The sequence below is a fragment of the Oncorhynchus gorbuscha genome, linkage group LG02, assembly GCF_021184085.1.
Source record: "Oncorhynchus gorbuscha isolate QuinsamMale2020 ecotype Even-year linkage group LG02, OgorEven_v1.0, whole genome shotgun sequence".
Lineage (NCBI taxonomy): Eukaryota > Metazoa > Chordata > Actinopteri > Salmoniformes > Salmonidae > Oncorhynchus > Oncorhynchus gorbuscha.
Genome location: NC_060174.1, coordinates 64,531,529 through 64,545,899, shown reverse-complemented (window position 1 = coordinate 64,545,899; position 14,371 = coordinate 64,531,529). Strand labels below are relative to the sequence as shown.

General features: G+C 47.3%; 1 protein-coding gene across 11 annotated transcripts in view; it reads left to right on the top strand.

Annotated features, from left to right (window-relative positions):
* Positions 1 to 14,371, top strand: part of LOC124007149 (disks large homolog 4-like) — a 118,266-nt gene that overhangs the window by 59,487 nt on the left and 44,408 nt on the right. For all 11 annotated transcript variants that reach the window (XR_006833883.1, XM_046317546.1, XM_046317537.1 and 8 more), the window contains exon 2: positions 6,870 to 7,031. Coding sequence is in view for 10 of the 11 variants with exons in the window: in XM_046317546.1 (XP_046173502.1) it covers positions 6,870 to 7,031 (162 nt within the window). In the remaining variant the exon portion in view is untranslated. The remainder of the gene's footprint in view (positions 1 to 6,869; positions 7,032 to 14,371) is intronic.

Sequence of the window (14,371 nt, the reverse complement as noted above, 5' to 3'; positions counted from 1 at the left end):
CCTAGATCAAGCTGACCCATTTATTCTGCCGCTTGTGTTGTCTTCTGTTGGATTCAGTACTGGACCTCTTCCACTCTGAATGATCTACTGTATCTACCATCATGCTCTGGAGCTGGGAATGGGCTGGCGTATTCAGCAGAGTAACTGTATGATAGTAAAGAGAGGATATTGAATTGACTATCTTCCCACTTCCTCCTCTCTCGTCTGTTCTCTCCTTCCTTCTCTTTCCCCACTCTCCTCTCGTCTGTTCTCTCCTTCCCTCTCTTTCCCCACTCTTCTCTCCTTCCCTTTCTTTCCCCACTCTCCTCTCTTCTGTTCTCTCCTTCCCTCTCTTTCCCCACTCTTCTCTCCTTCCCTCTCTTTCCCCACTCTCCTCTCGTCTGTTCTCTCCTTCCCTTTCTTTCCCCACTCCCCTCTCGTCTGTTCTCTCCTTCCCTCTCTTTCCCTCCTCTCGTCTGTTCTCTCCTTCCCTCTCTTTCCCCCCTCTCGTCTGTTCTCTCCTTCCCTCTCTTTCCCTCCTCTCATCTGTTCTCTCCTTCCCTCTCTTTCCCCACTCTTCTCTCCTTCCCTCTCTTTCCCCACTCTCCTCTCGTCTGTTCTCTCCTTCCCTTTCTTTCCCCACTCCCCTCTCGTCTGTTCTCTCCTTCCCTCTCTTTCCCTCCTCTCGTCTGTTCTCTCCTTCCCTCTCTTTCCCCCTCTCCTCTCTTCTGTTCTCTCCTTCCGTCTCTTTCTCCCCTCTCGTCTGTTCTCTCCTTCCCTCTCTTTCCCCACACTTCTCTCCTTCCCTCTCTTTCCCCCCTCTCCTCTCTTCTGTTCTCTCCTTCCCTCTCTTTCCCTCCTCTCTTCTGTTCTCTCCTTCCCTCTCTTTCCCCACTCTCCTCTCTTCTGTTCTCTCCTTCCCTCTCTTTCCCTCCTCTCTTCTGTTCTCTCCTTCCCTTTCTTTCCCCACTCCCCTCTCGTCTGTTCTCTCCTTCCCTCTCTTTCCCTCCTCTCGTCTGTTCTCTCCTTCCCTCTCTTTCCCCCCTCTCGTCTGTTCTCTCCTTCCCTCTCTTTCCCTCCTCTCATCTGTTCTCTCCTTCCCTCTCTTTCCCCCCTCTCGTCTGTTCTCTCCTTCCCTCTCTTTCCCTCCTCTCGTCTGTTCTCTCCTTCCCTCTCTTTCCCCCTCTCCTCTCTTCTGTTCTCTCCTTCCGTCTCTTTCTCCCCTCTCGTCTGTTCTCTCCTTCCCTCTCTTTCCCCACTCTTCTCTCCTTCCCTCTCTTTCCCCCTCTCCTCTCTTCTGTTCTCTCCTTCCCTCTCTTTCCCCCTCTCCTCTCTTCTGTTCTCTCCTTCCCTCTCTTTCCCCCTCTCCTCTCTTCTGTTCTCTCCTTCCCTCTCTTTCCCCCTCTCCTCTCTTCTGTTCTCTCCTTCCCTCTCTTTCCCCCTCTCCTCTCTTCTGTTCTCTCCTTCCCTCTCTTTCCCCCTCTCCTCTCTTCTGTTCTCTCCTTCCCTCTCTTTCCCCCTCTCCTCTCGTCTGTTCTCTCCTTCCCTCTCCTTCCCTCTCTTTCCCCACTCTTCTCTCCTTCCCTCTCTTTCCCCCTCTCCTCTCTTCTGTTCTCTCCTTCCCTCTCTTTCTCCCCTCTCGTCTGTTCTCTCCTTCCCTCTCCATCCCTCTCTTTCCCCACTCTTCTCTCCTTCCCTCTCTTTCCCCCCTCCCCTCTCGTCTGTTCTCTCCTTCCCTCTCTTTCCCTCCTCTCGTCCGTTCTCTCCTTCCCTCTCTTTCCCCCCTCTCCTCTCTTCTGTTCTCTCCTTCCCTCTCTTTCTCCCCTCTCATCTGTTCTCTCCTTCCCTCTCCTTCCCTCTCTTTCCCCACTCTTCTCTCCTTCCCTCTCTTTCCCCCCTCTCCTCTCGTCTGTTCTCTCCTTCCCTCTCTTTCCCTCCTCTCGTCCGTTCTCTCCTTCCCTCTCTTTCCCCCCTCTCCTCTCTTCTGTTCTCTCCTTCCCTCTCTTTCTCCCCTCTCGTCTGTTCTCTCCTTCCCTCTCTTTCCCCACTCTTCTCTCCTTCCCTCTCTTTCCCCCTCTCGTCTGTTCTCTCCTTCCCTCTCTTTCCCCACTCTTCTCTCCTTCCCTCTCTTTCTCCCCTCTCGTCTGTTCTCTCCTTCCCTCTCTTTCCCCACTCTTCTCTCCTTCCCTCTCTTTCCCCCTCTCCTCTCTTCTGTTCTCTCCTTCCCTCTCTTTCCCTCCTCTCTCTTCTGTTCTCTCCCCCTTCCCTCTCTTCCCCCCTTTCTCCTCTCTTCTGTTCTCTCCTTCCCTCTCTTTCCCCACTCTTCTCTCCTTCCCTCTCTTTCCCCCTCTCCTCTCTTCTGTTCTCTCCTTCCCTCTCTTTCCCCCCTCTCCTCTCTTCTGTTCTCTCCTTCCCTCTCTTTCCCTCCTCTATTCTGTTCTCTCCTTCCCTCTCTTTCCCCACTCTTCTCTCCTTCCCTCTCTTTCCCCCCTCTCGTCTGTTCTCTCCTTCCCTCTCTTTCCCCACTCTCCTCTCTTCTGTTCTCTCCTTCCCTCTCTTTCTCCCCCTCTCGTCTGTTCTCTCCTTCCCTCTCTTTCCCTCCTCTATTCTGTTCTCTCCTTCCCTCTCTTTCCCCACTCTTCTCTCCTTCCCTCTCTTTCCCCCCTCTCGTCTGTTCTCTCCTTCCCTCTCTTTCCCCACTCTCCTCTCTTCTGTTCTCTCCTTCCCTCTCTTTCTCCCCCTCTCGTCTGTTCTCTCCTTCCCTCTCCTTCCCTCTCTTTCCCCACTCTTCTCTCCTTCCCTCTCTTTCCCCCTCTCCTCTCTTCTGTTCTCTCCTTCCCTCTCTTTCCCCCCTCTCCTCTCTTCTGTTCTCTCCTTCCCTCTCTTTCCCTCCTCTATTCTGTTCTCTCCTTCCCTCTCTTTCCCCACTCTTCTCTCCTTCCCTCTCTTTCCCCCTCTCGTCTGTTCTCTCCTTCCCTCTCTTTCCCCACTCTCCTCTCTTCTGTTCTCTCCTTCCCTCTCTTTCTCCCCCTCTCGTCTGTTCTCTCCTTCCCTCTCTTTCCCCACTCCCCTCTCTTCTGTTCTCTCCTTCCCTCTCTTTCTCCCCCTCTCGTCTGTTCTCTCCTTCCCTCTCTTTCCCTCCCTCTCGTCTGTTCTCTCCTTCCCCCTCTTTCCCCCCTCTCGTCTGTTCTCTCCTTCCCTTTATTTCCCCACTCTCCTCTCTTCTGTTCTCTCCTTCCCTCTCTTTCCCTCCCTCTCGTCTGTTCTCTCCTTCCCCCTCTTTCCCCCTCTCGTCTGTTCTCTCCTTCCCTCTATTTCCCCCTCTCGTCTGTTCTCTCCTTCCCTCTATTTCCCCACTCTCCTCTCTTCTGTTCTCTCCTTCCCTCTCTTTCCCTCCCTCTCGTCTGTTCTCTCCTTCCCCCTCTTTCCCCCTCTCGTCTGTTCTCTCCTTCCCTCTATTTCCCCACTCTCCTCTCTTCTGTTCTCTCCTTCCCTCTCTTTCCCTCCCTCTCGTCTGTTCTCTCCTTCCCCCTCTTTCCCCCTCTCGTCTGTTCTCTCCTTCCCTCTCTTTCCCCCTCTTGTCTGTTCTCTCCTTCCCCCTCTTTCCCCCTCTTGTCTGTTCTCTCCTTCCCTCTCTTTCCCTCCCTCTCGTCTGTTCTCTCCTTCCCCCTCTTTCCCCCTCGTCTGTTCTCTCCTTCCCTCTCTTTCCCCACTCTCCTCTCTTCTGTTCTCTCCTTCCCCCTCTTTCCCCCCTCTTGTCTGTTCTCTCCTTCCCCCTCTTTCCCCCTCTCGTCTGTTCTCTCCTTCCCCCTCTTTCCCCCTCTCGTCTGTTCTCTCCTTCCCCCTCTTTCCCCCTCTCGTCTGTTCTCTCCTTCCCTCTCTTTCCCCACTCTCCTCTCTTCTGTTCTCTCCTTCCCCCTCTTTCCCCCTCTCTTCTGTTCTCTCCTTCCCCCTCTTTCCCCACTCTCCTCTCTTCTGTTCTCTCCTTCCCCCTCTTTCCCCACTCTCCTCTCTTCTGTTCTCTCCTTCCCCCTCTTTCCCCCTCTCTTCTGTTCTCTCCTTCCCCCTCTTAACCCACTCTTCTCTCCTTCACCCCCCCACTCTTCTCTCCATCACTCTCTCCCTGGTCTTTTCTATCATTCCCTCTGGCTGGCTTGGCGTTACTCTTGCACAAGCCCATTACTGTGTAGACTTGCTGGGTTGAATCCCAGCCAATGAGTGGACAACTGAAACTAGAGATGCCAAAATGTCAGTGGAACAAATGGAGTGAAGCACTGAACTTAATGTGAAGCCACACTACAACATATGGTTCACATTCTCTTAATAACCCCAAATGATTCCAAATGTCTTTTTTGTTTTGATGTTTTGTCCGTGTAATCTCGTTATGGAGATGACCGGTAGTGATTGAACTGAGAGCTGCTGTGTCGTGTGCAGACTGTCTCAGCCTGCCCAGCAGCTGTCCTGGATACCCTGTCCCTTAAGACCACACATGAGAGATTGAATTGATTGAATTATCTTCCATTGTCTTAAGTTAAGCGTAAGCATTCATTGGTATACAATGACTTTAACTCTAAGTAGCAGTGCATTCGACTGTAACTGTCATGACACAAGGCGAGGCCCAGATGTGGACACAGGAGGCAGATGGTTGGAGTCTTACCATGTTTATTAATCCAAAAGGGGTTAGGCGAGAGAATGGTTGTGGACAGGCAAAAAGGTCAAAAACCAGATCAGAGCCCAGGAGGTACAGAGTGGCAGACAGGCTTGTGGTCAAGGCAGGCAGGTACAGAGTCCAGAAACAGGCAAGGGTCAAAACCGGGAGGACCAGAAAAAGGAGAATCGCAAAAAGCAGGAGAACGGGAAAGACGGCTGGTTGACTGGGAAAAACTTACAAGATGAACTGGCACAGAGAGACAGGAAACACTCTGCATTTCTCTTTGTCTCTGTTAGTATCCTCCCCGCTCTCTCCTCCACCCCTCCCACCTTTGTCCTTGTTCTTTCTTTCCCCCTCTATCTTGACCCTCTCCCATTTCTCAACATCCCTCACTCAAAACCCCTCCTCTTCCCCCTCTTTCTCATTTCTCCTCATTCCTCTCTCAAACCCCCTTTCTCATTTCTCATTTATCCTATTCCCTCTCAAACCCCCTCTCTTTCTCATTTCTCCCCTTCCCTCTCAAACTCCCTCCCCTTCTCTTTCTCATTTCTCCCCTTCCCTCTCAAACTCCCTCCCCCTCTCTTTCTCATTTCTCCTCTTCCCTCTCTCAAACCCCCTCCCCCTCTCTTTCTCATTTCTAATTTCTCCTCTTCCCTCTCTCAAACCCCCTCCCCCTCTCTTTCTCATTTCTCATTTCTGCTCTTCCCTCTTCCTTCTCTCAAACCCCTCCCCCTCTCTTTCTCATTTCTCCTCTTCCATGTCTCAAACCCCCTCCCCCTCTCTTTCTCATTTCTCCTATTCCCTCTCTCAAATCCCCTCCCCCTCTCTTTCTCATATCTCCTCTTCCCTCTATGAAACTCTCTCCCCCTTATGCCCCTACCCATCTCTGCCCATCTCTCTTCCTCTCATCTCTCTCCCACTCTCTCTCCCTGTGTGTTTTGTGGTCTTGCTGTCTCAGTGTAATGTGATCCAGCAGCAGTGCTGACTGCCCCCTGCTCTGGCACGGCAACGCACTCTCTGCTCTGCTCTGGTTGCTAGGCAGCTGATCTGAGACCAGTCCTCTCCTCAGTGCACCTCCCTCGCCGGCCCGTCTGGCTCCTTCCAAAAAGAGCAGAGGGGATGGTAGCACCGTGACACCAATCCTAATGCCACACTCAATCTCAGGCCACCAGGCAGGCAGGAGACACCCAGTTAACCCCTCGAATCTTCTAGGTTTTGAGAGGATAGGTAGAGGCTCATCTGACGAGAGTACGGCAGACTGTAGTGTAAGTGTACACAGCCAGGGAGTTGGGCTAGTCGGGTTAGCTGTGGACCGGTGCACAAACATAAACAATAACACTTAGGTTGCTCCAGCAAATTTGCTTTATGATGCCTTCTTGGGCTGTATTTGTGTTAAAACATTGCATGCACTTTTGCAGCTCTCTGTGTCACTACCTGAGTGTAGGCCACAGTGTGTGACTAGCGCAGTGGGCTAGTTGTTGGAAGGTTGCCCAGGTGTTGGGGATCAGTAGGGTAGGAGCTATGGTTATTGGTTAGTAACAGAGTGTTATCTTGCTGGGTAGGTAGGAGTCATGTGCTGCTGTGGTGTTGCTCCATTTGGTGGTGGAAGAGACTGGTCTTAGACTTACTTCATAGTGGCCCCATATAGGGCCCCATTTTCTGTCCAAAAACAGCCTTCAGATGCACTTGTGGGTTTGCGACAACAGTTTTTGTTATTTTTGTGCATAAATGGAACCACGTTGGAGCCGCCCGGACTCCTTTAAGGGACGGAGTTAAAAATCACATCGCTAAGGCCCTTTCTTGGTTGGTGCATTAAAAGTGTAACACCCACAGAAGCACGGAAAGTTGACATGGATATGAGTTGCATTTTGCTGAGATGTAGGCTCTGTTTTGTCCCACAGGCACAGTGTCTGCATTGAAATGATAACTGTTGTTAACACGATCTACCCCTGATATGTGATGCCTAATAGCATTAACCCCCCTCTCTCTCCTTCTCTCTCTTCCTCCCCCACATCTCTCTCTTCCTACCCCACGTCTCTCTCTCCTTCTCTCTCTTCCTCCCCCACATCTCTCTCTTCCTACCCCACGTCTCTCTCTCCTTCTCTCTCTTCCTCCCCCACATCTCTCTCTTCCTACCCCACGTCTCTCTCTCCTTCTCTCTCTTCACCCCCCACATCTCTCTCTTCCTACCCCACGTCTCTCTCTCCTTCTCTCTCATCCTCTTTCTATCTCTCTGTAGAAGTACCGGTACCAGGATGAGGAGACGCCCCCCTTGGAGCACAGTCCAGCCCATCTGGGTCAAGGGAAAAGTGCTGAAATGCTTCACATGAGTGACAAGAACCTCGCCGCCATGGAGGCAATGCATGGCTACACGCCGCACACACACATCTCCCCTATCAAGGTAGGACGCACACACATTTTTATAACTACACACCACACACACACATCTCCCCTATCAAGGTAGGACGCACACACATTTTTATAACTACACACCACACATCTCCCCTTTAAAGAAGGACACACAGGCAATCACAAGTCGAACACATCCCCCAATGCATGGTACCACCCACACACAGACACGGCTGTCACACTGGGCGCACATACAAGGTGTTACTTACAAAAATAGCCCACATCTCACCCAGCAGGATCAACTAACTGTGTGTCATACAACAACACATCCATTTTGGACAGTTTGACTCTCTGCTCTCTTCCGTCTCTCTGCTCTGGGAGAAATGTAGCCCGTCGATCCACCCCACTTGCTTACAGCTCCACTAGGGCTGCGAGAGATGGCTCAGGAGAACATGCCTGTCTTAATCTACACCGGAAGTCCGTCCGACCCTAGTGCAACTGTAAGCAAGCTGGTCGGATTTGTGGCTAGAGAGAGATTGTGAGCGCTAAGCTCCGAGACAAGGAGAATATAGAGGCTAGAGTAAAGCTCGTGGGCACGCAGCCAAAGGACACTACTGACATGAGTACAAGCGTGAACGCAGTCACCTTACAGCACATTAATACTAACAGCACATTAATGGGTGTATAAGGGTGATTCTACAGAAGTGGTGCAAATTGCAGTCCCACCCCCCAAAAAAATGATTTAAATAAACAGATAGGTCTCCAAACTTAAGAAATGTATTTACATCATGATATGTTCTAATTCAGGGTCCGGTGATTTTTTTGGGTGGTGCCACCCCCCTCCCCCTCAGCCGTTTTTTGGTTTTAAAAAAATTTGAAAGTGACATATCATTCGAAAGCTAGTGTACTTGTCTTTTTGGAAATCGAACTCAAATCTTACTGCTGGCGTTGTCATAAAATGTCCCTCCCCCACCACCCCTCCCCATAAAGCTCAGAAATCATGCGCTATGGTCATGTTCATAGAGTATGCAATGTAGTTCAAGTCCCCAAAAGTATGCATGGAAAGGGTACACCCTGACGGTCATTGTAAAGCAATGCATTTCCTTCTCCGTCCACGTGACCTTGCATGCATCTGCCACATGCACCGTCGATCTATCTTATCGTTTGCAATAGTTAAAGTGAATGGGAAAAGAAGTTTGAAGCTTGTCTTATTTCAACAACAAAAATAACTCCATAACTTGACAGCCCTGATTGCTAAGGTCCTTTTAAGATGTCAGGCTTGAAATGTGAGCCGTTTGACTCACTACCCAGTTGGCCAAGAGACGTCATGTGATCTCCTACTGCCACCTAGTGGACGAGCTGGGAATCAGACAGGGGATATATTTACATCAATGGATAGGTAGACTGACGCTTTCGACCTCATATGTATGTCATTCCTGTAAGACACGTTGCACAAGCAATGTTCCTATGGGAATATGCGCATGTTTAGAGCACCACAATAAGGCTTTCGACGTGGCACGTCATAGGATGCCACCTTTACAACAGGTCAGTTTGGCCATTCTATGCCCTGCTAGAGCTGGCCTGGTCAACTGTAAGTGCTGTTATTGTGAAGGGGAAACGTCTAGGAGAAACAACGGCTCAGCCGCGAGGTGGTAGGCCACGTAAGCTTACAGAATGTGACCGCCAAGTGCTGAAGTACGTAGCGTGTAAAGATGGTCTGTCCTCAGTTGTAACACTCATGATCGAGTTCCAAACTGCCTCTGGAAACAACATCAGCACAAGAACAGTTAGACGGGAGCTTGGGTTTCCACGGCCGAGCAGCGGCACACAAGCCTAACATCACCATGCGCAATGCCAAGTGTCAGCTGGAGTGGTGTAAAGCTCGCCGTCATTGGACTCTGGAGCAGTGAAAACACGAACTCTGGAGTGATGAATCACGCTTCACCATCTGGCAGTCCAATGGATGAATCTGGGTTTGGCTAATGCCAGGAGAACGCTACCTGCACCAATGCATAGTGCCCACTGTAAAGTTTGGTGGAGGAGGAATAATGGTCTTGGGCAGTTTTTTATGGTTCTGGCTAGGCCACTTAGTTCCAGTGAGGTGAAATCTTAATGCTACAGCACACAATGACATTCTAGATTAGTCTGTGCTTTCAACTTTGTGGCAACAGTTTGGGGAATGTCCTTTCTTGTTTCAGCATCACAATGCCCCCGTGCACAAAGCGAGGTCCCTACAAACTGATTTGTTTGTCGAGATTGGTTTGGAAGAACTTGACTAGCCTGCACAGAGCCCTGACCTCAACCCCATCGAGCACCTTTGGGATGAATTGGAACTTCTGAAAATTGTCTGAAAAGGTATATTTATAATAATAACAACCCTCCTTTTTACTTGATCTTATTGTTATGATGAAAATTATTATTGTGATCATCATTATAATAATAAGTGATGTCATTATTATTAGTAGGCTTTGTATAGTAGCCTTCTATAACTGCCATCGAGCTGTAAGCCTAAGAGCGCATCTTGTTTGGTCTTAATACCATACCTTACTTAGGCCTATATTTCATTATATAGGCTACTGTATCAATCGATCATTAATTCGTTCATGCCATCACACAGCATACGAGTCATTCATGATGTGAAAGGTAACCAAGCATTTTAGTTGTAAAATAAAATGACAAAGTGACCATTGAATAATTAGCATAAACAATAAATAGGCCTAAACTGTTCCATTTCGGGAATTGCATTCGCGAGTGACGGCGACTGTTTTCAGTCGTTGCTTTAATGAAGGCTTTAACAACAACAAAAAACATTCAAAAGTTACAACAGACTCTCTGCTACACTGTGTTGTTTACATTGTTCAAAATGGTCAGAGAGATTATTATTGTCATCTAACAGCACCTGAGCAACCACAACATGGACAGCGTGATAAATACTGTTGATGTTCTGTGGTGGTCGTTGCTGCTGCAGCAGAGAGAGAGAGAGACTTTCACAGTAAGAAGTTCACTACCTAACATCTACGATATCAATAAATATTTTAAGTACAGTTTTAGGACAAAAAAAAAAATGTGTTTGCTGGGATGTACATCAGTCCAAACGAAAGATACTCAGCCTATGTTAGCTATAAGAATTCTTTACAGTCGATAATAAGTCAAAGTTGTCCAAAATGAAGCAGTCACAATGGAAACAATTGACATCATTGAGATATATAGAGGACTCATCTTTGTATCGGGGAGGCAGGGTAGCCTAGTGGTTAGAGCGTTGGACTAGTAACCGAAAGGTTGCAAGTTCGAATCCCCGAGCTGACAAGGCACAAATCTGTCGTTCTGCCCCTGAACAGGCAGTTAACCCACTGTTCCTAGGCCGTCATTGAAAATAAGAATTTGTTCTTAACTGACTTGCCTAGTTAAATAAAGGTAAAATAAAGAAAGAAAAATGATGGCGTCTGTGACAGCACGAGCAGGCAGCGCCATTGAGGCTATTTCCAACTGCTCTACCAACTGAGCTACAGAGGACCACCATGTGGGTAGTGGACAAGTACACACTTCAGAAAAAAGTGTAGAGAATTGAGATGGGGCTCCAACCAGCCCAAACATTGACATCTATTTGACCAAACCATAGATGTCTATAATGTGTTCTACTGTACTGTACTGTACTGTACTGTACTGTACTGTACTGTACTGTACTGTACTGTACTGTATAGAGTGAGGCAGGTAGCCTAGCAGTAAAGGAAATCCCTGACCCGACTAGGTTAAAAATATGCCGATGTGCCCTTGAGCAAGGCACTTAACACGAATCGCTCCTGTTGTCTCTCTGGATAAGAGCTTCTGCTAAATGACTCAAATTTAAATGTGCTGTACTGTACTCGAGTTTACTCTACTTGAGTTTCTTACAATTGAAGAAAGGACCCCTGGACTATTGCCTTGACCTTGTCATGGTTTCAACTCACTGCGTCTGGATCTGGATCTTGGGACCAATGTCCTGGTACACACACACATATTCATCTTGGTCTTGGCTCCAAAACATAGGCAAGCCAATTTGAAGAAGACTGAGCTCTCTGATCATTGGCTGATCACTCCCAACCCATAGGAATCCCCACCCAGTTGACTACTTTCAAATGGTGGAAGCCCTCAATGGCAATAGCTATACTTAAAGGAGTTGTACCCATACAGAGTCCTCTATTTATGATTGACACTTGGCACCGAAACGCCTGTTATTTAAAAAAAAAATTGTGCGATTGCAAATTGATTAGATGCATAAGTCATTCAATCAATCAACAGGTTTCAGATTCATACAGTCAACACTGAACATTTTACAGAGAACAATAGAGATGATGTTTATCTTAATTCAATTGTAAGGTTTAGAAAATCAGGTTAAAAGTCATGTTTTTACTATTTTGTTCATTTGGTATGCAAATACAATTTATTAAATGAATCTGTAATAGGTTCATCCAAATGATCACTACTGTGCATTATTCTCTCTTTATTGCAACTTTGTCACAGTTTCAGTAGTTTCACAGTTTCATTTTCACACATTTAGCGGGGTGGTAAGCAAGTCAGGTAAAATGTCAAATATGCAACCCAAAATATGTGTGTGTGTGTGTTATATGACATGTGTTGGAAGACTTGTGCTGGACGTTTGGGAGGAATAGGGTCATAAATAACTTCACGAACACCCAATGTGCATCACTTCTGTTCAATGACCCATATGCACAGACACGAGCACACACATGTATACACACCCAGATGATATGTTCGTTGTCGAAGGGATACCAGGCACCTTCCTCTCTGATCTATACAGAATCGTCTATTTCTATCACTCGACATCCTTTTCCTGTCCTTCTCTCCCTCGGTGCGTTCTCTCTCGGGGAAACATGCGTTTACATCCGTCTATGCTTCTGTGACCGACGTTCACACTGTGCCAGTGTGCCTCGGTCAATCTGTGTGCTGGATTTCTTTCTGTGTACTGGATTTCTTTCTGTGTACTCTGACGCGACGTGATATGATATGTGATATAATACAATCCACCTTTTCCTGGATTTATTTGTGATCCAGTAGGCAGGAGGGGAGAGTCAAGGACCGTGGGGAAAAAACGATCGCAAACCGGATCAAAGTTGCTTGAGAGAAAGATCATTAGGACTTCACTGAGATTGTCTACGATGTCACATTTGGAATTTTGCGATATGACGTCAGCGAAACATCATCAGCCCAGTTGAATTGTCCTACACTCCCTGTCCAAAGGACCTAAGGGGACTTGATGTCTCTTCTTTCTTTCTTTTTTTTACTTCTCTGTATATGCTGCTCGTATCAAACGCCCCTCCGTGGGACTGTCTGGTTAGTATAGATTTAGGCTGGATTAGATTATCACTGATTCAGGTTGTGGTGTTACCGATAATACGCCACCTGCATTTGTATATATGCCATTTAGCAGACGCTTTTATCCAAAGCGACTTACAGTCATGTGTGCATACATTCTACGTATGGGTGGTCCCGGGGATCGAACCCACTACCCTGGCGTTACAAGCGCCATGCTCTACCAACTGAGCTACACATTTGTGTTGTTGGGATAAATCAGATCCAATGTTATTGCGGGGTTACCTAACAGTGCAGGGTCTACCTAACAGTAGAACCAATCGCACAAAAAAAAAAAAACATTTTAAAGAAAGTTATGAAGAAATATATAAATATTAGAACGAGAAATGTCAGAGTGAGGTATATAAATATATATGTATATGATGGTGTACAGTATGTAGACATTATGGACAGTACATGAATAGAAAAGGTGTGTACAGCAGTAGTTAAAGTGCATTCGGAAAGTATTCAGACCCCTTCCCTTTTTCCACATCTTGTTACTTTACAGCCTTATTCTAAAATTGATTGAGTACATTTTCCCCCTCATCAATCTACACACAACACCCCAAAAATGACAAAGCGAAAAGTAGGTTTTTAGAATTCTTTGCAAAAGTATTACAAATAAAAAGTATTCAGACCCTTTGCTATGAGACTCAGTATTGAGCTCAGGTGCATCCTGTTTCCATTGCTCACCCGTGAGATGTTTCTACAACTTGGGAGTCCACCTGTGGTAAATTCAATTGATTGGACATGATTTGGAAAGGCACACACCTGTCTATATAAGGTCCCACATTGACAGTGCATGTCAGAGCAAAAACCAAGCCATGAGGTCGAAGGAATTGTCCGTAGAGCTCCGAGACAGGATTGTGTCGAGGCACAGATCTGGGGAAGGGTACCAAAAAATGTCTGTAGCATTGAAGGTCCCCAAGAACACAGTGGCCTTCATCATTCTTAAATGGAAGAAGTTTGGAACCACCAAGACTCTTCTTAGAGCTTGCCACCCAGCCAAACTGAGCAATCGGGGGAGGAGGGCCTTGGTCAAAGAGGTGACCAAGAACCTGATGATCACTCTGACAGAGCTCCAGAGTTCCTCTGTGGCGATGGGAGAACCTTCCAGAAGGACAACCATCTCTGCAGCACTCCACCAATCAGGTCTTTATGGTAGAGTGGCCAGACGGAAGCCACTCCTCAGTAAAAGGCACATGACAGCCCACTTGGAGTTTGCCAAAAGGCACTTAAAGGTCTCTCAGACCATGAGCAACAAGGTTCTCTGGTCTGATGAAACCAAGATTGAACTCTTTGGCCTGAATTCCAAGCGTCATGTCTGGAGGAAACCTGGCACCTTCCCTACGGTGAAGCATGGTGGTGGCAGCATAATGCTGTAGGAATGTTTTTCAGCGGCAGGGACTGGGAGACTAGTCGGGATTGAGGGAAAGATGAATGGAGAAAAGTACAGAGAGATTCTTGATGAAAACCTGCTCCAGAGCACTCAGAACCTCAGACTTGGGTGAAGGTTCACCTTCCAACAGGACAACGACCCTAAGAAAACAGCCAAGACAATGCAGGATTGGCTTCGGGACAAGTCTCTGAATGTCCTTGAGTGGCCTAGTCAGAGCCCGGACTTGAACCCGATCGAGTATCTTTGGAGAGACCTGAAAATAGCTTTGCAACAATGCTCTCCATACAACCTGACAGAACTTGAGAGGATCTGCAGAATGGGTGAATCTCCCCAAATATACAGGTGTGCCAAGCTTGTAGCATCATTTCCAAGACTCGAGGCTGTAATCACTGCCAAAGGTGCTTCAACAAAGTACTGAGTAAAGGGTCTGAATACCTATGTAAATGTAATATTTCAGTTTTAGATTTTTTTAAAATACATTTGCAAAAGTATATTTAAAAAACGTTATTTGCTTTGTCATTATGGGGTGTTGTGTGTAGATTGATGAGGAACACATTTTTTTAAATACATTTTAGAATGGGTCTGAATATTTTCCGAATGCACCGTATATAGGATAATATATAAATATATAATTTACATAAGTA